Genomic DNA, 25,227 nt, shown 5'->3' with positions numbered 1-25,227 from the left:
TCAAAATGTCAGACTTTTATTTGAAGAGGAAGAAAACACTTTTCCCCTAAAAACAAAAAATTCATTTGCCCAAGACTATAACTGGGTTAAATATTAAGTTGCTTAAAGTTAAATCAAGTTACTGCTCCTTACGTAGATAGCAACTACTGCAAAATGTTGATGTAGCTGTCTCATTTGGTTTCTTCCAGGTATGTAAATTCAGGGGCATATCTTCATAATTTTCCCTCCCCAAAAGTTTAAAAAACATAACTGACAGGTAGCAGGAGTGTGGATATAAAGTTGATTTTTGGTAATCCATTTTCTAGATCAAAGCATCCTCCAACGTAGGGTGACCAGAGACAGTCCTTCACTTCAAAAAGAACAGTACAGCCTCGGCTTGGAATAGCTGCCGGTAACTCAGGGGGCTTGAATATAACTTCACGTTAAGAACTTCCTGCAGATCTTTTCATAAGCTTTAGCTCTGCTGTATTTCCTAACCAGTTCCAAGGCCTGTTGATATAGTTCTGGACTCAGCTCCGTGGGGCACTGGGTTCCAATGTGAAGTAGCACAAGACCACACTCCAGCACATCTGGGAAGGGGAAGACCTGCAAAGAGAACCATAGATGGTATCTACGCATTAAACAGGGAGGAACGAGCATGTAAAGTAATCCCAGGAGAGGGAAGCCATCTAGGGACATATTGCTGACAGTGGCACATGAGGAAGAGCACTTGTGAAAAGCAAGTCTCTTGTGCAGTTTTATGCACTCCTTTTTCTAGTACAGAATATATTTGTGTTTAGCTAAGTTTTTCTCCTTATCTCGTGTTCAGTATCAGAATGGCTGCCTTCTATTTTACTGAGGAATCCAGAAGGGTAGGGATGAGGACAATGAGCACACATGGTTTTATATTATTGATTTTTCCCCCCCAATATCTCACTAAAGTTCATCTCATTTCAGTTGTCATTAAAAGAAATCTCCCATAGGCTAATTTTGTACTGTATCAAATTGCTGAGCTTGTAAGAACTGTTTATTTACACAGTGAATTGCCTACCAGGTACAAAGGTTATGGACTTCAAGACATCTAAACAGACTTGTGTGTAGTGCTGGGGAGAAGCCACTGATTGTGGTGCGTGTAGGTAGCAGTGACAGAGGGCAAAGGTAGGAGAGAGGTCCTGGAGGCCAAATTCAGGCTATTAGGTAAGAGATTAAAGACCAGGATCTCCATGGTAGCATTCTCTGAAATGCTTCCAGTTTGGTGTGCGGGGCGAGACAGACAATCAGAACTGCAGTGTTTCAAGTGCATGGATGAGATGATGATGGTCAGAGGAGGGATTTAAGTTTATTAGGAACTGGGGAACCTTTTGGGAAAGGATGGGCTCCACCTAAACCAAAACAGAACCAGATTGCTGGCATGTAAAATTAAAAAGATCAGAGGTTGTTTTTAAATTAGGGGTTGGGGGAAAGCTGGTAGGTGTGGAAGAGCACATGAAAAGGACAGCCATATCTCCTAGGACAGGATTTATTAAAGGGGATACTTTATGTCCTATGACAGAAGTTGATGAAGTACAGGTAGAAATCGAAGAGAGAAAGTCAAATGAAAGACAGTTCCATTCACTTATATCACCTGAAGGCAGACAACTAAATATTGACAAATTTTATAAGTGCTTGTATACAAATGCAAGAAGTCTAAATACAAAGATGGGTGAACTCAAATTCCTGGTATTAAATGAAGATATTGATATAATAGGTATCACAGGAACTTGGTAGAATGATGATAATCAATGAGAGATGGTAATACCAGGTACAAAATATACCAGAATGACAGAGTAGGTCACTGCACTATATGTGAAACAGACAAATATAATAAAAATCTTAAATGAATCAAGCCATACGATAGAAGCTCTATAGATAGAAATTCCTTGGTTGAACAGTAAGAGCACAACAGTAGGAATATTTTACTGCCCACCTGATGAGGATGGTGATAGTGACTGTGAAATGCTCAGGGAGATTAGAGAACCCACAAAAACAGAAAACCCAATAGTAATGGGGATTTCAACTATCCCCACATTGACTGGAACATGATGGGACACAGAGAAAATTTCTAGACATCTTCAGTGACTGCTTTTTGGAGCAGCTAGTCCCGGAAAGGCAATTCTTAGTTCAGTCTTAAGTGACGCACAGTCTCTGGTCCAAGTGTAAAAGTATAATTAGACAGGTCAATTTCATGCATCTGACAAAGTGGGGTGCAGCCCACAAAAGCTTATGCCCACAGAAATGTGTTAGTCTTTAAGGTGCTAGAGGACACTCGTTGTTTTTGCTGTATACAGACTAACAACTTTTCACCATGAGGTGACAAAGTTATCAGATCAAACAAAATTACTCAAAACTGGGTGACTGGACAACAAAACAGCAGATGCAATTCTGTGTTGCTAAATGTGAAGTAATGCACACTGGAAAACATCATCCCAACTATCTATACAAAATGATGGGAAGTAAATTAGCTGTTACCACACAAGAAAGAGATATTGGAGTCAGAGTGGATAGTTCTTTGAAAACGTCTGCTCAATGTGCAGCAGCCGTCAAAAAAGCTAACCGAATGTTGGGAATCATTAGGAAAGGGATAGATAAGAAGACAGAAAACATCATAATGCCACTATATAAATTCATGGTACATCCACACCTAGATAGTGCATGTGGTTCTGGTCGCCTCATCTGAAAATAAATGTATTAGAATTGGGAAAAGTACAAAAAGGATAGCAAAAATGTTTAAGGGTATGGAACAGCTTCCATATGAGGGGAGATTAAAAGACTGGGACTGTTCAGCTTAAAAAAAAAAAAAGGTGACTAAGGAGGAATATGGCAGAGGTCTTTAAAATGATGAATTGTGTGGAGAAAGTGAAGAATGAAGTGTTATTTACCCTTTCACGTAACACAAAAACCAGGTGTCACCCAATGAAGTTAATAGGCAGTAGGATTACAATAAAAAGAAGTACTTCACACAGCACACATGGAACTCATTACTGGGGTAGGTTGTAAAGGCCAAAAATATAACTAGGTTAAAAAACGGAGATAAGTTCATGGAGGATAGGTCCATCACTGGTTATTAGCCAACATAGCCAGGGATACAACCCCATGCTCTGGGTGTCCCTAAAACTTTGATTGCCAGAAGCTTGGACTGGATGACAAGGGATGGCTCACTCAATAATTGCACTGTTCTGTTCATTCCCTCTTGAAGCATCTGGCACTGGCCACAGTCAGAAGACAAGACATTAGGCTAGATGGATCATTGGTCTGACCCAGAGTGGCCATTCTTATGTTCTTACATAGTCACTATATAACTAGTAAGGAATATTTTAAAAGCACATGAAAGATTCAGACTGGAGTATAGTTCAAAGTTCTGCCTAGTGCGACGACTAACTCCACAAAGTCCTTGTAACTATATCGAAGAAGTCCTGTTTGAGGAGGAATTGTGTCACAATGGTCCAAGACATCTCACCCAGCCACGGAAGCTACTAGTACTGTGTGCCCCAGGGAACATTTTTCATGTTTAGTGCAGTCGAACCAAGAAGGAGATGACATTAACGAACCCAAACTTGCAGAACTGGGGAGCCCAAAAGTAGCATAGCACTTTATGTGCTGTTTCCTTTGGTCAAGAAATTACCTTATTAGCAAGCACCAAAGACTGTCATCCGATTGACTTATTTTAATTCTTACCTTTAAGCTCTCTGGAAATTCTGCTAATTTCTGGTTTGCCTCTGTAAGCTGTTTCATCAGCTCAGGCAGGGAAACTGGTTCCTTTATTGCTTCTTTACTGTTGAAAGAATATAATGTATGTTACAAAACTGCTTTGCCTACGTGTAGTGTCCCCACCTTCAAAGCAGGGGAGATGGGGTGAATTGAACCAAATATCACCATCGGCAACTCTTGAACAACAAAGGCCAAACGAATCATGCACCAATGGAGAACTGTCCAGCATGCCCTTTCCATTCTCCTCCTCTCTTAACGCATTGCGTAAGCCAGGCAGCATTAAGGCATTTTTTGTTTTAAGGGCACTTACTCATCTGTAGTGGGTTTTGGAGTAGGGCACTTCAGCTCAGAGTTCTCTGACAATCCTTTGCCATCTGACCTGAATTCTCATTTGTTCAAGTTTTTAAAATGGCCTGTGAACAGTGTCAGTGAATTTAGGTTCTCAGGGCTCGTCTACACTACACCGTTAGGTCGACATAAGGCAGCTTATGTCCACCTGATTATGTCAGTGTCTACACTACAGACTTCCTCCCGCTGATGTAAGTGCCCTACTACACCGACATAACAACTCCACCTCCATGAGAGGCATAAGGCTTATGTCGGTGTAAGTTAGGGTGATGCAGTGTCTCTGTAGGCACTGCATCCCGGACATCAGCTGTTGGCTATTTTTTCAATTTCATGACAGGAACCATGGAATTGACAAGAAAGCCAGACAGCTAGAGCCCAGCTGCCCCCTGGAGAGCTGGGTGGCTTCAGAGCAAGTCCCCTCTTCCTCCCAGCCCCCAGCCGAGAGCCAGGGCGAAAAGCCTGGATTCTCCTCTGTGCCTGGAGCAGGCAGCCTTGTCAATTGCATGGCTCACCCTCAAGACTGGTCCAAGGAGTGGCTTAAACTGGAGGCAGAGCAAAGCTGTGCTGAATGATAGCTGTGCTTCAAAACTGCAACCTGAGAAAGCAGAATCTGATCTCACTCAGCACCTCATTGTTTTGAAACCTACCACTGGCTCTGGCTGCTTGAGGGGACCAGCGTGTCCGATTCAGTCTCGGAGCTCACATGCATCTTGCTTTCCTGCGCACCATCTTTTATGCTTTCCTGGAGATTGTTCCTCTGATGCTGGTGGATCATGTCTGCCAAAGTCTGCTGGACCTCAGATATGTCTTTTTGGGTACTCTGCAAAGCAGCATGCACTTCGGAAAGGAGCATTTTACAGCCGTTCAATTTCAACCGCCTCTCTACCAAATCGCTTAAACTAGCTGTAGTGTTGCTTTCTGTCCCAGAGCTATTATGGTCTGCACTGGGGAGATTTTCTTCCATCTCGGCTGCAGTTTGATTAGCAGTTTCTTCAGGGGAAGAGACAGCTGTAAGGTTGCTCTGGTCAACAACTGCCTGCTCTCTAGGATATGGCGCAGAATCCAGCACAGCCTGTACTGAGACAAGGGAATCCTTAGGTAGGTTCCACCACAGATCATACAGCAGCCCATAAGCCACAAATCCCTCTAAACTTCTGCAAGCCGCCATGCTCTGAGTGTTTGTGCTCTCCAGATTGTGTCTCAGGTGATCACAGCCTGAAAGAGGAGAGGGAACAAGAGCAGTGTTAAAAAGGTTTCTCCAAAACTAGACACACAAAACTCTCCAATGCACATATTTTGTGAAGGTATACAGGGGGCCCAGATTCACTCTGGAGTTAGCTGTGAAGTGCAGAGAGCAGATAGGGACATTTCCCTAACATTTTCAGAGACCCACAACTTCCATCTTTTTGGAAACTAAATGTATACAACAGGAATTGCCATAGCAGATCACCCCAGGGTCCATCTAGCCAGTATCTTGACTTTGGCAGTACTAGATGCTTCAGAAGATGTAAATAATGCTGCAGAGGACAATTATGGAATAACCTGGTCATAAGGGATGTTTCTTCCTAACCCCAGGCAGTTAGTGGGTGGTTTATACCTTGATGCAGAAGAGTCTATCTCCCTGACACAATGTCTTATCCTAGCTAGCGTGAATGTTTTGATGGGAATGTCTCATTCTTTTGAGTTCTACAAAGATCTAGAAATGCCCAGTGAGGGGTCTGGAGTTTATGGAGATCTCGTACTGAAGAGCTGCTCCCAATGGGACACAGCATATCTGTTAGCACCCAACAAAATGAAGGAGGAGATTTACCTTTGGGAAGAAGGAGGTTGCAGATTTCTTGCATAAGAGTAAAGTTTCCGGCATCATAGCTGCGGGTCACAGCTCCAAGAATAGCCTTCACGGCCTCATCCCATGAAACTGTTTCATGGCTCAGCACAGCTAGGGTCAGATCGTGGGAGATATGGAACAGGAGCTACAGGAAGCAGCAGAATCATTAAGAGTTTTCTTGCAAGCCACGAGGAGGTCTTCAGGATAGCAGAAATGGAATGCAGCCATATACAAGGCTCGCACGTTGTCTTCATTGTAAAAGGAACCCAGAAGAGTCCCTTAAAACACAGAACTTAACCCCAGCCAACTTTAACGTATGTCCCACTTAACTCTGCTACAATCTGCGTATCCTCTTTCAGCTGAAGAGGTCAAAGCACTTTAGAATTGCAAGTAGGACTATGGGCTTTACAATGTCTCGCATGCATCCTATTTTACAGCTCACAGCTTAGACAATACCTTTCAATTCTGACGCTCACCTGTTACGCTAATTCCTGTCCTGAGCAGAGACAGATGGAAAATTGGGCTAGATTGTGTAGTTGCCCACAAATGCTCTTATCCTACTTCCTAAACTCATCTTCTAGTTTAAAGTTTGAATGCAGATCACCTCCGGCCAATGGTAGTGCTGCTGTGACCCCTGCACTATAGTTAAAGTAGGGTTTGCATTACAGTGGAACCTGTTTTTCCTACTGGAGATTGAGGTGTTCAGTTTTTATTAACTTCCAATTTTTATGAACATCTCAAAATATCAGTAGGTATGCGGCGTAAGGGGCACTGCACCGCTTTCTTCTTGCCATTCATATCACTGCAAAGCCATTTCTAACGCAACGAAAGCACCAGAATGTGAAGGCAGGTTGGCTTGTTCTTCATAGACCTCACTTTCGTTATGGGATCCCTTTCCCCCGCCTCATTAGGAAAAATGATTCACCTAACTGTTCTATTGTAACTGCTCTCTTACCTCACCCTGTCCCCACTTTCAGAGGTGCGATTGCTAGTACACACAGATCCTAGACAACTTACCTGTTTGGGATGTGTGTTGCTGGTGGCAGGAGGATACTCAATATTGCGTAGCTGCTCAAACACAGTCTGGGCCTGTTTGGTGGTATTCACACCAAACACACTCTGCCACACCTTGCTCACCATCTCCAGGAAAGACCCCTCGTTCCTCACAACCCAGCTGTGGTAACAGGGCAGGGAGCCGCTTTTCCGTTCAGTTGGATTCCTTTCGCTAAGGCACTTGCACAGCAATTCGTTGAGGCAGAAAACTAGTCTTTGTCCCTGCAAGCAAAATGGAAGAGATTGCTGGACAGTTGCTAAACCTGAGGATAAAGCAAAACCTTCAATGATTTGAAAGCAGATTGAATAAAACCATCTGGCAAGGAAGTTCAGTGAAAGCTTGTTTCACAAACTCTGTGCTCCAGGCATAGCTGCGGAGGGTTGATATTTACAGCCCAGAAGGGGACTCTAATGATCATATAGTCTGTCCTCCTGCAGAACTCAGGCCAGAAAATTTCACCCCCTAATTCCCGTATCAAGTCTTGGCTGAGTTAGTGTGTATCTTTTAGGAAGATACCGAGCTACATATTCTTTCCACTGCTGACCTCTGCTTAGGCAGAATCACCGCATTGCAGCACCTGATCTTAGCTGTATATTTTAAAAATATAAGTCACAGAGGACAATTCAACAATGGCAACTCATTATTAAAAGACAAACATGCTCCCCCAGGCTCCACTTCTCTCCCTCCCTGTGTTGGCATCTCTCTTCCTCCCACCCCTCCATGTTAGGATGTCCTCATGAATGACCTATCTAGCTTAGATTGCAAACCACCCATGACAGGGATTTTTTGCTTATGTCTGCGAAGTGTCACACATGCTCACAGTGCTGAAGAAATAAACCACCAGCAAAACCTTTCAAATCAGGAAGAATCCCAAAGGGAGTTTTCAGCCGGATCATAGCAATATCTAGAGGATCTTCTAATGCAGGGCGAGTAGTTGCTAAGTGGGGTCCGTATCTGGAAGGAGCCTGTTGCGACAGGGGGAAGCAAACTCACCAATAAGCTTTCTTGTTGCTGAAGGACCTCTTGTGCCCCCACCCAATTCCTGGCAGACAGCAGCTCCTGAGCACATCTGAAAGAAAACGTCGTCGCCAGATCCTTCTCTCCAACTATCTGAGCCAGCTCCGCAGCTGTTTTAAGGGATGCCACATCCCCTTTTTTGGCCAGCACTTTAACTGCATCATAGGGAGAGGCAGCCCCCAGGTAGCTGAAAAGAGATGAAAACTAATTAGCAGCAGGTTAGTATTAAGGGTTCATTTTCCCTATATGTATTGCATTGCAGGAGTACTCTCTCTCTCCCACTTCTTCATTCCGAGAGCGCTTGTCATCTCCCCTCTTCAAAAGATCCATCACAAACAGGTGGCAGTTGATCTGGTGCAGGATGCCGAAGGGAAAGCCTGCAATCACATCACCTGTAGCTATCTCTGCGTACTTGGAAGTGAAATGACTGATGGCATGCATCACTTACACGTGAAATAAGAGATTCAGGGGGAGGAAAGTTATACCTACTATACCTTTCTATGGGCACCAATTACAGGAGGCAGGAGAGTTGGAGCTATTCCAGTTCCATCCATCCCTGCTTAAACAGGTCATTTCACAGATGTGAATGCCAGAAGGGACCATATTTATCAGATTATCAAACCAGATTATCTAGTGTGACCTCCTGCATAATGCAGACTGGAGAATTTCTGCAGTAAGCCCCTAATTTCTATTTGAGCTATCGCATATCTTTTTGAAAGACATCCAGTCTTGATTTAAAGATTTCAAGTGATGGAGAATCCAGTTCCAAGGGTTACTCTCTGTTTAAAATTTCCACCTTATTTCTAGTCTCAATTTGTCTAGTTTCAGTTTTGACCACTGGATCTTGTTATGCCTTTTTCTGCTAGAGTAAAAAGCCATCTGCTCTCAGAAATCTCTTCCCCATGTAGGTACTTGTAGACTTGTAGGTACATGATCATGTCACCTCTTAAACTTCTCTTGGATAAACTACATAGATTAAGCCTCTTGCTATGAGACATGTTTTTCAGACCTTGTAGCTCTTTTCTGAACCCTTTCTAATTTTCCCAGCATCCTTTTTGATGTGTGGCCATCAGAATGCCTAACCTCAGAAATCAGCACCAAACAACAAAGTTGGCAAGTTGAGGTACAACGATTCCAGATACGTTGACTACATTTTTCAAAAGTGATCAGTCACTTTGGGAGCCTCAGTCATGGGTCTCCAACTTGAACTAGCTGAGGTGGAGGAAGGATGGCCCAGCAGTTGGGATGCAAGCCTGGGGCCTGGGAGACCTGGATTCAGTTCCCTGCTCCACCACATGTCCTGCATGAAATGCACTCAGGCCTTGTCTACACTCACAGTTATGCTGGCAAAACACTGTCGCTCAGGGGCATGGATGCACTCCATTGACCCAAGGAGAGCAGTGTGGACAGCAGCCACTGCTGGAATTATAGCGGTGGCTGAAAGTTGACATACGTTATGTTGTCTTATTTTTCTAGTGTAGATGAGGCCGGAGGGGTTCAGATACAAGGTAATGAGGGCTGAGATACTAAGGTAATAAATACCTGAGAATAGTTACATTCACCAGAAATCATGGCCTCAGACACACACAATGGGGTTTATGGCTCATTACAACATTCTGTAACACACTAACCCTCTTTCTTTTGTCCTATGACTACAGAGGTGTTAACTGCCCACTTCATCTTGAATGGTCTCTTGCAACACGTTAACTCCTTATGCTTACTCTGTTCACCTTGTATTTAGCTGTAACACTCCCAGTACTTTCCCCTGACCTGAAGAAGAGCTCTGTGGAGCTTGAAAGCGGTTCTATTTCACCAACAGAAGTTGGCCAACTAAAAGATATTACACCTCACTTACCTTGTGTCTCATTCCTCTCTCTGAAAAATCTTAAGATGGGGCCCCCAAAACCACCAGTCAATTCCTCAAATCTCTCTGCCATTATGTTCAGAACAATCTCTCAGTAAGAGCTTGGCCAGTAAGGTAACGTTATTCCCTTCCTGCTGGAACCTACCATTTGGCTGCAGTGGAATAATGACCATCTTTTTCCAGTACTGCTGCCCAACTGGTGTAGAGATCCTTCAGGACCGGATCTTCTGGACGCAACCTGGCTTTGGCAATTGCAATTGCTTCCCTGAGGCAAATAAGAGAAACTCTTATGAGAGAAGTCAATTTAAATATTACCGGGATGCATACAAGACCACACACTTACGCCCACTCCTTTTACAGCAGCAGTCTTCCTTGAGTTTCAAAAGGAAGCTGGCTCAAGTATTTTAGGCTCAAGATTTAGGAAAACATTTATCTCAATGGATCAAACCATTGGTTCAATTAATTATAGGATTCCATCTCCAGTAGCTGCAAATACCTGATGTTTCTGAGAAAACTAAAAAATGCTAACACACCTGGCTAGCTATGTAGTGCTGTATGCCTAGAGGGAAAGTTTATTTAAAAAACACATATTGTGTTTATAGTAACTAACAGTAGTGGAAATGTTTCCATTCATGTTATTTTACTGAACCCTGTTTAATTTAAAAAGGGACACCAATTTGAAATCCAGTAAATTAAAGTAATAACGACCCAACAGTTTCATGTACAACTCCTACCCCTGAATCTCCCTGCCCACTAAGTATTATGGTTTTGTCTATTTCTCTATTTTGTAAACTATTTTCTCAGTTACTGTGTCGAAGATTCAAGCCAACAAAAGAAGAAAACTGACTGGCTATACCAGGGAAAAAGTGGGACTGACTGAAAGCAAAGCACCGCAAAATTCACAAAAGAAAAAATTAAGAAGTTCCCTTTAATTACTCCCATGCAGCATCTGTGATTCAGACACTACAGTACCATGCTAGTACATCAGAGCCAAGAAATGAAATTGACTACAGTCAGACCACTCCATTTGCAGTAAAAACAGTCAAAATATTAGAGTTGTAGTGACCTGTAAAAATGGTTCGTTTTCAGTAGCTTCACAGCCTCGTACACTTTGTGAATGGAGAGGAGATGGGAGGCAGCCTTGACATACTGTTCCTGAAAACACAGCTGTTTCACGAAAACTTCTACTGTACACACCCATGCTTGATAGCCAGCTGGAATACAGAAGTAGCATAGCTAAAGACAAGGACTTACACTTAGGAAGAATTCCCTGTAAAACTGACTTCTAAACTCAGTGATTTCTACACATAGCCTTTTTCTGCCTTCGGATGGCTTATTGTTTTTTTAAACATTCTAAATTGGGTCATTTAAGTGATGAGACAGAGAAAAGGTTTGAAGAGACCAAGGAGCCAGACTGTACCAGGACCAGAATTTACAAGTTTATTTAAACAAAAATCAAATGACTGAAAGGACTATCACACATCAGAGGAGTATTTGTTTTTGTGCTTGCAAGTCAATGATTGTCCTGTCTGGGAGTCCGAAAGAAATTCACTATTCATTCTTCCCTCCTCCCCCAACCCTAGAGAGTGTCGATAGGGATTTCTGTCTGTCTGTTTTGTATCTAGGTATTGTCAGCACAGTGTTACAGAAAAGACCTGGTTCTGTTCCTGCACAGCTACCACTAGGATACCTGAGCAGCTAAACCCATTTGCTTACATATGAGCAGAAGAAACATACCCATGGGTGCGATTGCTACCAGCTGGTCTGTCAGCTCTCCCCGCTCAGCAGCTGACAGGAGAATGCCCTTCAGATCTCCTTTCCACAACATGAGCTGCTGAAACAACTCTGCATGCCCGTTCTCCAAGTGGCTTTTTCCTGTTTGAAACAAACATGCCTCCTGGATCAGTACCAGCGTGAGCACAGTAGTGCCCTACGCCAGGATGTTCTGCACAGGGAAAAGTGAGTTCACACAAGGCAAGACAGAGGCTCCAGGTGTGCATTTGAGAGAAGCAAGCATAATGCCTTCATCTAGGCACCAGGCCTGGATCCAGCCAGTGCTCTTGCATCCTTGTTTTAAAGGGCATTGAAGTGACAAATTAAACAAGACTCATGTTTCTCCCCCTATTTGGAGGATAATCGAAACATGCAGACATGAATCAAAGCTGATTCATTACCCCACTCACCTTCCACCTCCATCATCCTGTACAGTGCAGCTCTATCTGTAAACATCCCCAAATGGACATGATCCCCCAAGTCTGGGGCCAAACCCTCATTCAGGCCTACCAGAGAGAAAATAAAGAGAGAGAGAGAGCTATCTATATGCAGTGAACACATTAGGAGCAATTGGGAAACAAGGACAGAAAGGGGAAAGAGACCTTCAATCCATACTAAAACTACACTCCACTTCTCCGTCAAAAATACTTATACAGCAGGAAGCTTCTGCTCCTTGTCCTGTTTACAAAATAGATCTAACCGGTCCTCACAGGCACCCAACTTCTATATCCGATTTACAGGGCCTTCAAGGTGGAGCAAGAATATTTATACAAACCCAAGTTTAGTTAGTATTTTTATTTGTGACCTTTGCATCTAAGGAAATCATTGTGTGAACACAGACATCTCCCTCATAGCCCACCTTCTCCTGCAGTGAAGTCATAATCTTGTGTTTGACACTAGTCCATTGTTAGGAATCACTAAATATGTGAGTTTGCAACTTCCATTATACATTGCTATAAATAATAAAATCTGTAACACAAACCAGACTAAGATACCGAGGGGGAAACCCAAGGTCATGAATTTTTATGCCTAGAGGTATAAAGAAAGTTTTATCCCACCTGGACTGTTTAGACCTCAGATTAGAAAGTGCCCAGCATTGGTAAGGGTATTCCATTTCTGCAGTCTCATAATGCTGCCAGGAAAGTGAAGCATTATGGGAAGGATAAAACAAGATTTGTTCACCCGCTCCTATGTAATGGCCAAGATTTTCACAAAGTGACGCTTAAAGTTAATCTCCGAAATCCATATTTAGGTGCCTAAATAAGGATCCAGCAGACACGGATTTGTGAAAATCTTGGCCAAAATGCTGTTGGGGTGGGGTGGCAGAATGCCCTCACTGAGCTGGAAGAGGAAGCTGCAGCGTCTCCTGTACCTTTGGAGCTTAGATATGTAGCCAGCATCAAGCAATCCTGATGCAATTCGTCTTTCGACCTCTGGTCCATGGATGTGCTGATAGGCAGGATAGACCGAGGTTTTCTCTTCTTCCCAAAGGCATCAGGGACTGGAATGAAGTTAGTCACAATCTAGTCATTGTTGCAAGTTCCACTACTTGACATAAACATGGCTCTCCCTCCCACCAAAAAACCCAACTCATGACACATAATAAGAGATGGAAACTTTGGGTGCTATAGAAACAATGTTTAAGTGTCGTAGGCATCTCTTTTAGGGTATTTTTGCCTTATGAATACAGATTACTGAGCAGAAACCTCATGTTTTTCTGCCTCCTGGTTTATACTGAAGATAGCAGCTGTATGTACTGAGACATTCATATGCCACACTAAACTTAGTCATTTTTCTTGTTTGGCAGGTCAGTTAAATCAAAAGTAGTTTGAACTAACATGATGAATAATTCTGAAAACTCTCTTGCCAGACATTGTTTAGCTAGTGTAACATTAATATAGGAAGCTGCTCTTTTAAAGGAAACAAACCCCAGAGTGTGGTGGCTCTGTCTGGTCCCCTAAACCCAAACTGGCTGTGTCATGACATTTGTGCATGAAACATACTAACCTGGTTTCTCTTTAGGGTGATCCTTTTTCACAGGAATGGTTTTATGGCTCATGAAAGGTTTTGGCAGGTAAGACACAGAACAAACACGTGGATATGAAGGGAGCTCCTTGGAAACTGGGATTAAATGAAGGAAAGAAACAAGAAGCTATGGACAAACCCAAAATATTAAAAGATGTGGTGTTGTCAAGGTTTAATAGTCAGTGATGGGTGGAGCAGCTTCTTTCCAATTTGTGTTTAAACTTCTTGTAACTTGAAGGATTAAGGGAAGCTGCAAAAGCTGCTCTAATTTTGGCTAAGGGACAAACCAGAGCTTTGCTGATTCTAGGATCACTTGAGAGGGGCATGAATGTGGTATAAATCAATCCTCTCTTCTCCAGTTGTACCAGGCACATCTGAGAATCTGGTCCATGGGCATGCTATTTCATGACCATGATCTCAGCAATTTAGCTCTCCAGGCTAACTAAGCCTCTTCCCTTAATTAAGACAATCTTGGAACTGGTAATTACCTGCCAGAGAGCTCTTGTCAGAGAACTCCTGTGCTTCCTTTTCTTCCTCATGGTCTGATATCCCATTCTCATCTAACAAATTGTCTACAATCTCGTCTCCATTTACTGTGTCGCTCACATCCTGCTTTGCTGGAACCTTCCCCATGGGCTTTTTCTTCTTCTTAGCTTTGGGTTTGGGTTGAGAGCTCCTTTTTTTCTCCAGTTCTATGTTCTTTTTGCCTGGAAAAGATTGCAATAATTTTGTCTATGAGAGAGTGCAATCTGCCTAGATATTCGCAGGTCACCTCTGACAATCAGAGCTCACATTCTGTCTTAACTTCCTAGACTACACAGTGGAGGTCTCATCTACAGCTCCACTTGATCCTGGACATTGAGCTTCTGCCTAAGAACTAAAGGGCAGATTTGAATTTAGAACAAACATTACCACTGTTTATTTCATTACTGCTATCCCCATGCTTCCCCAGTACAGAATCCTCTGCTCAGGTATACTGACCTTGAGGGGGCCGGGTGTACTCCTGCTTTGAGGTTAGCCATTTATGAACACAAAAGTCATCCGCTCCTGTGTAAACAGAATCTGGATCCACTGGTGACCACTGGACACAGAGCAGCCGACCCCGGTGCCCTCGATAATTGCACAGGGGCTCCTCCTTCAGAACATCCCACACCTGAAAACAAAAGCCCTTTTTAGAGAAACCAAATATCTAAGCAAGTCTGATACTCATCTAATGTTCTACATCATCATCTTCACCAATCACCAGCACTGAGGGGTCTCCCAAGTACAGTCTAGTATGTTTCAAGAACCAGTAACCCAAACCCAACGCACAGAGTCCCTTTTGTTCCCACTAGTAACAAATGTACATTTATGTAACATCTTTCATCTGAAGGATCCAAAAGTGCTAATGAAAGATCCGATGAACTGAACCTCTGAATCAGTTTACCATAACTGATGTGCAGTCACTGATGGAGTTAAACACAGCAACTGTTAAGCACTGCCCAGAAAGACTGTACAACAGAATATCCTTTAACAGATATGAAGAGACTCCATAAAGAACCCTAGAGCTAAAGAGTTCTCTAACAGAATTAAGCAATTGAGTCTGATAATTCAAAAACACACTCATCTGAAAAGTTTCAGTGCAAAAACTGGTAACACCTTCAGAAGATTGGATGGCAAATTAACAGGCCTTTATTTGTTAGAGATGCCCCACTCCATCAGCTATGCAAAGCATTTGCAGACTTAAAACGGGATGTGTTTTGAAATTTAAGATCAAAGCTTCTGTCATCCACAGTGTAAATTTAGTTTAGGCTCAGGTTGTCACAGATCAAAACATTTTGGTTTAAAACTTTAATTTTACATTTAACATGCAAGCCACAGCAGTCTCCCCTCTGGCAGAAGTGCCATAATGCATCATGGGAGATGTAGTTCAGCCAGGAGGAGTCTGAGTGCATGAGAAACCGAAAGTACAATTCCCAAAAGATAAAACAGCAGCTCATGATTACTACTGATCCAAGATTAATATTGATCCAAACCAAAAAGAAATGTTTCAATTTGGTTCAACAAACAGTAATGAAATATTCTGATTCTTGAATGTTGAAATGTCTAGTTTCTACATTTCCAAATCAATGTTTTCCAGAATTTTTCATTGCATGGAAAATTTTGATATTTTGACTTTTTGTCCAAATTTGTGAAGAAAACAAAAGTTAAAACATCAGTATTTCTTGTGGGATGGACATTCCAATTTCCAACCAGCTCTAGATTTCTACTTTCTCCTCAATGTTTGGTACAGCTCTCTGGATTTTCGTTCTACACAATTATTTCAGTGCCAGAAACATCATCAGGAAGTCCTTACTAATCTCACGGTTTCATTTTCTCTACTGACCAAAAACGCACATAAGATCATAAGAACAGCCATATTGGTTCAGACCAATGGTTCATTTAGCCCAATATCCTGTATTCCAACAGTTGCTGGTGTCAGATGCGTTAGAGGGAATGAACAGAAGAGGGCAATTAGTAAATGATCCATCCCGTCACCCAGTCCCAGCTTCTGGCAGTCAGAAGTTTACGGCCACCTAGAGCATAGGTTTGCATCCATGATGATCTTGGCTAATAGCCATTGATGAATCTATCCTCCATGAACGTGCCTAATTCTTTTTCAAACTGTTATAGTTCTGGTATTCGCAACATCCCCTGGCAATAAGTTCAACAGGTTGACTATGAGTTATGTGAAGAAATACTTCCTTATGTTTGTTTTAAACCTACTGCCTATTAAGTTTTTCATTGGGTGACCGTGGTTCTTCTCCACACCATTCACCTCTGGTGCTGCTAAAGAAGCAAAGGAGTCTATCACTTTTCAACTTTATCCTGCAGACTCCTGAATTCCCATAGTCACGAGACTTACAGCGGTTCCCTGTAACGGTTTTATCTCTCGCTTCGCAAAAGCAGGAGGTGGTTACTGTTTGGAAACAGATACTAACAGACAGGTAAGGGAAAATCATGCTGTCCTTTTCAGCAGATTTCTATTGCAGAGAAGTTTTCAGCAACGCCACAGTTTATCTGGCAGAAGAAGTCATCCCCAAATACTTTGCTGTCAAATTGGTTTTAAAAAACTGCAGAGGAAGGAGAGTTTGAAAGCAAAAGGAATGTAATATTAACATGGTCCCACAACCATACCTGTGCTGTGCCATCATAGCAAGCAGATACTAATCTCCCCTCATGGTGCGGGCTCCATGCCAGACTGGTGATTTTAGCTGTGTGCCCCACCAGAGTTCGAAAAGGCTCTGTTATCGTCAAAGGAGTCTTTGAAGAACTCTCTGAAAGCAAACAATGGAGGTCAGGTAAGGCTGGGAGGCCAAGTCACTCCAATCGAATGGATATGATCACATGAGGCTACATTTGCAGTTGGCAAGGGACCCTGAGGCATGCCTTTCTCTGCCTGAGTAATGCAGTGGTCTAAACTACACGTGTAAACATAGGTAAACAGTTGCATACGCGCCTGGACCCTGTGTACTGAAAGTTTGGCTTACAATGTCCAACAGTGCACTTTATACCTTATGCAGCATGCTATTTTATTAGTTACCTCTGTCACCAGTTTTGGGAGAGGGTTCACACAAAGGACTCTAGGCAAAATAAAAGTTGCCTTCTACTGGCTGCATTCATATCACAATCATACTAATACACTTCTCCCCCACTTAGGGATTCTCCCCATAGTGCAACTGAAGTTTTTCCTCACATTAAAGAGCACGTTGGAAACTAACAGCACTGTGAAATATGCAAGCTCTTTTTAAGCTGGGATTTCCCAGTTCAATATTTCACAGACTTCTCTACCTTCCCCCCCGCCCCCATGTATTTCAAGACATAAGCAATAGGCAACTTTTTCAGAAAACTGAAACAAGCACGCTCCCCCTACTATCAGAAGGGTGTACTGTACCCATCAGAGCCTTGTCACCAGCTCCCTATCAATTCTGCTCCTTATGCTGGCCTGGGAAGGACCCCTGATGAGATACAAGGCGCCTCTCCCCACTCAGGGGTTGTGCATGCACTCCTGGCCAACAGTCTCAAGCCTTGCTGCCTGGGGAAGCGAACATGGGAATGGGACCCCAAAACAATTTTTAACCACCCAGAATCATCATTGTTAAAAGGGTGAGGAAAAGGACAAAATCAACTCCCTTTGGAGTCAAGGAGTGAAACACAGTAGAGGAGCCCCTAGAGAAAGTGTAAGGAAAGGAAAACATTGAATCGGGGGGAAAAAAAAAAAATCACATTCCTGCCAACATCTGAAAGCATAAGCCATGGCAGTTACCTAGGACACTCTTTAGGTTATGCACATAAATGACGGCATTGATCGAGCCAGACACTAACATGTAGCTCAGCTCTGGCTGGGTCCCGTGTTCATGATGCCAGCGAATAGCATTAATCAGTTTATGATGTTGCTGAATGGTGCAGAGCAATTTCAAATTAGGAGCCTGAAATATTTCAATTGATCTGAAATTAAAATTAAAATAAAAACCAAATGAAAAATTCACAAGTTAGTAAAAAGTGGGATTTGTTAAATGATATCGGTCTCATCCCTAATGTGAATATTCTTTTGTTATTGAACATTAACAGGATATAATGATTGATAGAATATGGGCTGGAGTGGTTGAAGACATTAATGAGATTTTCACCTCCATAGACTTGGTTCAAATCCTGCCTTAAGTCACAGGTGAAAACAAGTGTCCTTAACTTAGTGATCACTTGTCAAAATCAACACACATTGTGGCATGAAGGGTTGTGTGTGCTCATGAGGCCCAGTTCTGGGATGGTAAAGAATATTACTGATCAGGACTGAGATACACTGACCATGCCCTGTTGGAAGCACCTGCCTCCAGCATAACTAGTTCAAGGTAGGGCTAATTGTTTCATTGACATGAGAAGAAGAAGTTCCTCCTCCCTCCAACACGTTGACAGGGCTGAAGGTCGGAAAGAAATCAAAGCAGTCACCATGCGCTGACTCTTGATGAATTTGCTTAATCAGCTGTTGATTGCACATATAAAATTAGCATTAATCTAGACCTTAAAGAAAACATACCCATCTTCGTTACCAAGAGCCAAGATTTTGCCATCTGGTTTCCAGCTGATCTCAGTCCGGGCAGGCAATTTGTACTGAAGAAAGAAAACATATCGAGGAAAGAACACACAACTGTTAGCAGTAACTGCTACAAACCCTAAACCCTTTCCTTCCATAAATTCAAGAGAATTAAAACCAGTAATCAGACTGGGAGTTCGCAATTAGAAAAAGACAAAGTCCATAAAAGGAGAATTCCCAATGTACAATTTCCAGAGCACATTTTGTAACAGAGATGCATGCTCGAGTGACGATAAAATAGGCCCTATTTCTAGCAGGACTGATTACTGCAGGAAACTTGGGGTTATCAATTCAGACTCTAAAAATTTCACAGGAAGTTTCTCTGGGATTCAATGGGATCTGGGCACATAACCCCCTTTGAAAGTCTCAGTCTTTGTGAACAAATGCATAACTTCTATTTCAAGCGGATAAAGAATTTAACTATAGTTGTAATTCCCTCCCACCCGGATCTACATTATCTGTAATTCTCAATTTCAGCTGCTGGTTGTTTCTTGTTAGAAGGAGAAAAATCCATGCCTATCTCTGACGATGCTTTTGGTCAGAAAGACTAGACCAGAACCTCAGTTGGTGTATGTCAGCAAAGCTCAAGTGAAGTAAATGCAGCCATGCTGATTTATATCAAATAAGGACCTGGCCCACTGTTTACTTCTTTGTTTTTCCAAGGCATGATTAACCATCCCTGTTCCCAGGTCTGATCATTTACAATAGCTTACTTTGCTCCAGCTGTAGTGTGATTTGAGATGGACTTCCACTGGAAAGCTTAGTAACTTTATTGCAACACTTCATTTAAAAAAAATTAAATAGTAAACTGCACTCAGAGAGGTGCTGATCGAATAGGTCCAATGTTCAGACCAAAGGACTAGGAGCACTTTGAGGTCTCCAGTGGCTGAAGCACAGTCATTCACTATGTGATCTCAGCCTAGATATTCAGGGGGAGATTTTCAGATGTTAGATTCCTAGCTGTCATTTGTGCCTCTGCAAACCTCAATGTACAAGGAAGCTGTATGCAAAGATGAGACCGAGGTGTGGCCTGAGTATAGGGCCTAGAGCTAAAAGCTTCATATTTTAACCCCAGCGCTGTGTAGGGTGACCAGATAACAAGTGTGAGAAATCGGGACACTTTTTTTTCAGGGAGGAGTGGGGTGGGAAGAGGGTGAGGTATAGTTGCATACATAAGACAAAGCCCCTAATATAAGGACATCTGATCAGCCTAGTGCTGTGGCTTCAGGTGCTTTGCCTTTGTTTCCTGATCAATAGGATGGTACTAATGATACTTGCTTACCAGATTCAAAGGACCATTGTGGATTTTAATTAATGTCTGAAGTGGTTTGAAGATGAAAAGAGCTATAAGAATCAAGTATTGGCTTTCTAAAACTAAGTACTTCTCTGAAAACAAGTTATGTTTCATCTCAGTTGAGCTGTCTTGAGTAAATAAATTATAAAACCAAAAAACAATTGGCGACAGCTTTATTGTAAGAGAAGATCTGCCCACTTGCCTTAATGAAAGAGAAAAAACTCTTTTAGGAACAGAAGTGTATGTAACTCAAAGTATTTAGATGCTTTAAATGTCTATGAAGTGCATCTAGGAAGATTTAGGATTTCAGACGCTTTATTTTATTTGCTATAGAATCATCAACAAGATAGAAAAGAAAACCCAGTGGGATGGAATGTAACATGCAAGTAATTTCTACTCCATGACCCAGAAAGAATCATACTCACTTTGACTGAATTAGTGTCTCTAATGACTTTATTGATGTCATTCGCCTCTCCACTAAGCTTCCAAGGGTTGTGCTGCAAGACAATACCTTCCCCTGCACAGCTGTATAATGTTACAGAGGGCCTGTCACCATCGCCTCCTATACAACAGAGAAAAAAGCAAAAGACAGCCTTTTCCTCCACAGGCCCAAGTTGGACTAATTGCTCCCAGAAAAAATACAACCCCTGATTTAAAGAGTCATATGAGATTTGGCAGTAAGAAACTCTCCTGCTATAACCCATTAAAAGAGCCACTTTCAATACCAGAAGTATGCCTCTTTATAACACACTGACTGTGCATGGGTTTTACTTGCCTCTGGTGGCTGGCCCTGAATAAAATTAAGAGCTTGTTATTAACAAAGGTCCTTTCAGTTGCTCCTCTAGCTCAAGTGGTAGGGGCTGGAGGGTTTGGTGCTAAAGGTCTCACGTTTGATCCTGAATGATGACCTTCGATGTATGTATGCAGCTATTGGGTCATTCCTTCTTGAGAAGGATTCCATTTAAAAATCTCCAAGTGCATAGGCATCATACCTTGCGCACACCCACTCACCAGGAGGGCTGATGTGCCATCTCCACAGCATCCATGTCCCCTGCAAGTGAAAGGGCTTTTCGTTTGCTATAATATGGTTCCAAGACTCACCAAAAGAGAGAGGGGGAATCGGAGGTCCCCAGGCTAACGTGTACACTGTCTTCTTATGATAGGTGCTGGAGATCTGAGGTGGCTTATTTTTGATGCTGGATAGGGAAAGGAGAGGGGAAGAGCAAAATAAGTCAGATTTCAGTGAAGTGCAGTGAACATTCCCAGACAAGTCTCAGATACAAAAAAAACTCTAAGCACAATGGCCATGAGTGAAAAGGGACGAGCAGCAGTTCAACAGGCCAACAAACAGAAATGCAACTAGCAGCACACCTCACAGTGGCATCCTCTGGTACACTACTTGCTACAGTTAAGGTTATAGCAGGACTTTTCTTGTATGGCACATTTGCACATGTTCCTAGCGCTCTGAAAAGTTCTTCTGGCTGAAATGTTCTATGCCCATAGGTGATATTTGGTTGGGCAAGTTGAGCAAAATTACATCAGGAGCTACCAGGCACAGCAGGGATACAAGCAAGGTGGACACACCCAAAATCCAACCAACTATGCCCTCCGGCTACTTGTAATTTAATCCTACTCTCTGAGCAATAGCTTGCCTAATCATAAGGACAGTGCAACAGAGAAAAGGGACAATGTACACGGAGTGGGCACAGCCTGAATTTCAACATTGGCAGTGATATGGATTATCTTTATCCCACGGATACTGAATGCATGGAACGGAAAATCATATTAGTAGCATCACCATAAGTTAAAGTGTCACTTCAAACTGCCCATGCATTAACAAGCTTCCATTATTCCTATCACTGTAGCCATAATTTGTTCATCAGAACACCCACCAACTTGAAAACTAGTTCTTACTTGCTGGAGTAGGTGTCATACATGCCAACCTTCCCATCGTCCGTTCCAAAGGCTAAGCAGGCTTCCTTAGTCGGATGCCAGGATAACTGCAAACAAAACAGTAACAAGAGATCAGAAATGGCTAATTCCTATCCCCTAGTGCAGTCTTTCCAGGCATTAAGTAGAAAAAAGGGGAAAATCTTGAAATTGGGGAGGCAGCACTGTGCCTTAGTAGATCAACCCCTTGCTACCAGGCCCACAAGTGAGGCACTTATATTGATCTCTTGCTGAGAATATCCCAAGCTCCCTCTCCATTTGTGAGTTGGGCAAATCAGGGCTGGAGGAATTAGGATGCTCATAGTGGCAAAAGCAGTTTCTACTAAAGACAGATACTGTTCTCTTGCCATCACTGATCCTAACACTCGCCATAGAGCAGGAGCCTTTTGCTACGCTGTGGCTGAACAATACCCACACTCCTCTAAGCCTGTTTTTTCCAAAGGTTGCCACCTTCACAGCAGGGTGCCAGAGGAAAACATAGGCACAGAGCAGGAAGAACAGAATGGGGAAAAACTGACCAGAAATACAATGCTACATCAATGGACCTTTGTCAGTTTTCCCAACATGTCACACAAGCACCCCGCAGCTGCATCCATGTGCAGAATTCTGTCCCTAGACATGAAGAAACATAATGTGTGCAAATGATTCCAGCACGAGAGAATGTGGGCAATATACTGGCTTGCTGTATCTATTATCCGGATACAATATTCTCCAGAAGGGAGGGATAAGTGAGTGTGGCAGATATGGTGATTTCCTGCAACAGACTTGAAAAACTTTATTATATTAAGGTTATATATTATTGTGGGCCAGGACTGTATGTTTCCTTTTTTAGGGGGGAGATGTGACAGGTGTGAGACCTGGGAGTTCAAAAGACTGCACTGAAAATATGCCAGACAAGTATGGACTTTTGGGACAGTAAATGTGAAGTGGGTTTCCTGGGGAATCCCCAGGGAGACATTACTGCAAATTCCCCAACTCCGGTTATGCAAAAACCCAGTCTTTCGAAGCTATGCTCTGAGGAGAGGGTCATTATCTGCTGATTAGCTGTGACAGAAGGCCAAGATCAAAGGCCCTGAGCTACATAAAGAAATGGCTGATCTGCCCAGTTTCTGTTCTGGATCTAAGATGGATGAACTTATAAATACAGGAAAACCCATTTGTGGGTTTTGACGGACTAAAACCTACCAGAGCCTGAGATTGGAGTTGGGCATGATCTCTTGTAAGTTTCTAGCCCACGTGAAGGTTCTTTTATTGTTGTAACATGTTTTCTCTGGAACACTTTTACCTTACGAATAAATGTGCTTGCTTAGTAGGAGCTTGTAACTTGTAACTGCAGGTGATACAGTGGTCATAGACCTCAGAGAAAGACATGTGCAGACACTGCCCTTTTTATGCTGTCTGGCTTGCTGGGGATATCAGGCAGGGAGCTGTGCAGCCTTAAAATCCCTGGTCAGGAGGGAGTGATATGCAGGTCTCTGGCCCAAGAGAGGGAGTCAGAAGCTTAAACTGAGTGCCCTTGCTGGACCACAAAGGGAGAAAACAGGCACAGTTGCCCTGAACTGTGACAAAACAGCAAGAAACCAAATGCAAGAGAAAAAGAGAACTAGAAGCGCACTCACAGCTGTGACCTTGGATTTGATGCCCTGCCAGAATGTTTTCACATCATAAGTATTGCTCATAGACAGCGTGTTCCACACCCGGATCATGCTGTCCCCAACACCTATGGCAAGGCAGCCTGTGTCCACAGGGGAGAAGGCTAGGCTGTAGACAAAGCCCCCGAGAGAGGGCAGGGTCCAGCAGCAATCTAAAGACGTCAAGTCCCAACACTTTACCTGGAGAAAGTTGGGAAACAAGAAACAGAATATGAGTTAATGATGTAATGGCAATAAAAAGAGCATGAGCAAGACAAATGATGAAAGGGTCAAATTTAAGATTAAACCAAGGATGCCTGGTCCTCCTGTCCTGGGGAGTACACAACATTGGGATATTTCAGTGTCATGTGGGAGAGAGCCCGTTCATTTAAAGGTGAGCAGACCATATGGATAAGTTAACTCAACCTCATGGTCCTTCTCCAAAAAAATCACAGACTTCTTTGCTCCTTTAAGAAAGACACTCATCAAGACAGCACTTTCAAATTATTTAGGTTCTACAAGCCACATATTACAAAGCTAATATACGTGATTTTAATAGGGAAAATGGGTCTTGTTAAAATAAGGAGAGAAAATGTATATATGGAGAAAAAAAATGGACATTTCACACTGTTAAATGTTTCTCCATCAAGCCCACAGGAAGAGATTCATCAATCTCATTGTAATAAAAGTCTGAGCTCAAGTCAACAACAACATAAATACATACAACCCGCCTCCGGCTCAATCAAATTCTGCTCCTAAGAATTAGGGATATTCAGATTTAGCTGCAGTGAATGGTCTCAGATATTTCTATACTATTGTAAGATGACAAGTGGTTCTTACATCCCTGTCCATTGAAATGGAAAGAAGTAGCTCTCTCCCATGTGCCTGCAATGAACATAAATTGAACACAATCCTTGTGTGATTTTGCCCTTCTGAAGAAGATCCCAGAAGCGTCCACTTGCGTTTCCCAGATTGGGTCAAATCCCATAGCAGCAGCTCACCTCTGTGAAAGGAAAGTGCACACTTTATTTTCCTCTGCACAAGAAATAGCTATGCATATATTTTACACACCCACTGACCCCTGTCAAACCAAAGTCAGTGTGAGTCACACAGCTTTCTCCCATCAGGGAGCTCATGGACAAACATGAAATCACCAGTATCATTAGCAGTGATATATAGAATTAGATTTTTGGACAAGTCCCAGGAAACATAGAAGTTTCAGTCTTATAAAAGTTTACCTACGCAATAAGGCCAAAATCCTGTCCCCGCTCTAGTTCCAATACCAGAAGCACCTTCTTCCCTAGCATACAGGAAGCTGGGTTTCCTACTCAATGCTTTATTGGCTAGCAACTAAAATGTCCAAAGCTGTAGAACCTGTCCAAGCTGGCAATATCTACTCACCCAAAGCAGCTGGATACAATCGCTGTGGGATGGCTACAGGGCCAGTGAACGGTCAGCCAAATGCGCTCTTTAATAGTGGGGTCAACACCCCCACTTCTTCTCTTCAGAGTGGGCAATTTCAGAGTCATCACCCCTACAGAACCAAGAGATTAATTAGAATCTGGCCATTGAGCATGGGACAATCCTGAGAGGATGCCAGGCCTTGC

At 42.7% G+C, this 25,227-nt stretch overlaps 1 protein-coding gene across 1 annotated transcript in view; it reads right to left on the bottom strand.

Annotated features, from left to right (window-relative positions):
* Window positions 1–25,227, bottom strand: part of GEMIN5 (gem nuclear organelle associated protein 5) — a 30,333-nt gene continuing 5,106 nt past the window's right edge. The window contains exons 6-28 of the mRNA XM_067566276.1: window positions 25,022–25,154; window positions 24,461–24,623; window positions 23,609–23,821; window positions 21,954–22,039; window positions 21,141–21,235; window positions 20,465–20,601; window positions 18,689–18,762; window positions 17,921–18,102; window positions 16,792–16,931; window positions 14,617–14,788; window positions 14,124–14,342; window positions 13,618–13,731; window positions 12,983–13,111; window positions 12,021–12,116; window positions 11,575–11,712; window positions 10,904–11,051; window positions 9,983–10,102; window positions 7,950–8,160; window positions 6,920–7,177; window positions 5,885–6,047; window positions 4,722–5,289; window positions 3,694–3,790; window positions 1–585 (exon numbers count right to left, since the gene is read on the bottom strand). Of these exons, the coding sequence (XP_067422377.1) occupies window positions 418–585; window positions 3,694–3,790; window positions 4,722–5,289; window positions 5,885–6,047; window positions 6,920–7,177; window positions 7,950–8,160; window positions 9,983–10,102; window positions 10,904–11,051; window positions 11,575–11,712; window positions 12,021–12,116; window positions 12,983–13,111; window positions 13,618–13,731; window positions 14,124–14,342; window positions 14,617–14,788; window positions 16,792–16,931; window positions 17,921–18,102; window positions 18,689–18,762; window positions 20,465–20,601; window positions 21,141–21,235; window positions 21,954–22,039; window positions 23,609–23,821; window positions 24,461–24,623; window positions 25,022–25,154 (3,824 nt within the window). The 3' untranslated portion in view covers window positions 1–417. The remainder of the gene's footprint in view (window positions 586–3,693; window positions 3,791–4,721; window positions 5,290–5,884; window positions 6,048–6,919; window positions 7,178–7,949; window positions 8,161–9,982; window positions 10,103–10,903; window positions 11,052–11,574; window positions 11,713–12,020; window positions 12,117–12,982; window positions 13,112–13,617; window positions 13,732–14,123; window positions 14,343–14,616; window positions 14,789–16,791; window positions 16,932–17,920; window positions 18,103–18,688; window positions 18,763–20,464; window positions 20,602–21,140; window positions 21,236–21,953; window positions 22,040–23,608; window positions 23,822–24,460; window positions 24,624–25,021; window positions 25,155–25,227) is intronic.

Source organism: Emydura macquarii, unplaced genomic scaffold, assembly GCF_026122565.2.
Source record: "Emydura macquarii macquarii isolate MOO-44397 ecotype Brisbane River unplaced genomic scaffold, CSIRO-AGI_Emac_v2 contig_2768, whole genome shotgun sequence".
Lineage (NCBI taxonomy): Eukaryota > Metazoa > Chordata > Testudines > Chelidae > Emydura > Emydura macquarii.
This window is presented reverse-complemented; position numbering and strand designations above follow the sequence as displayed.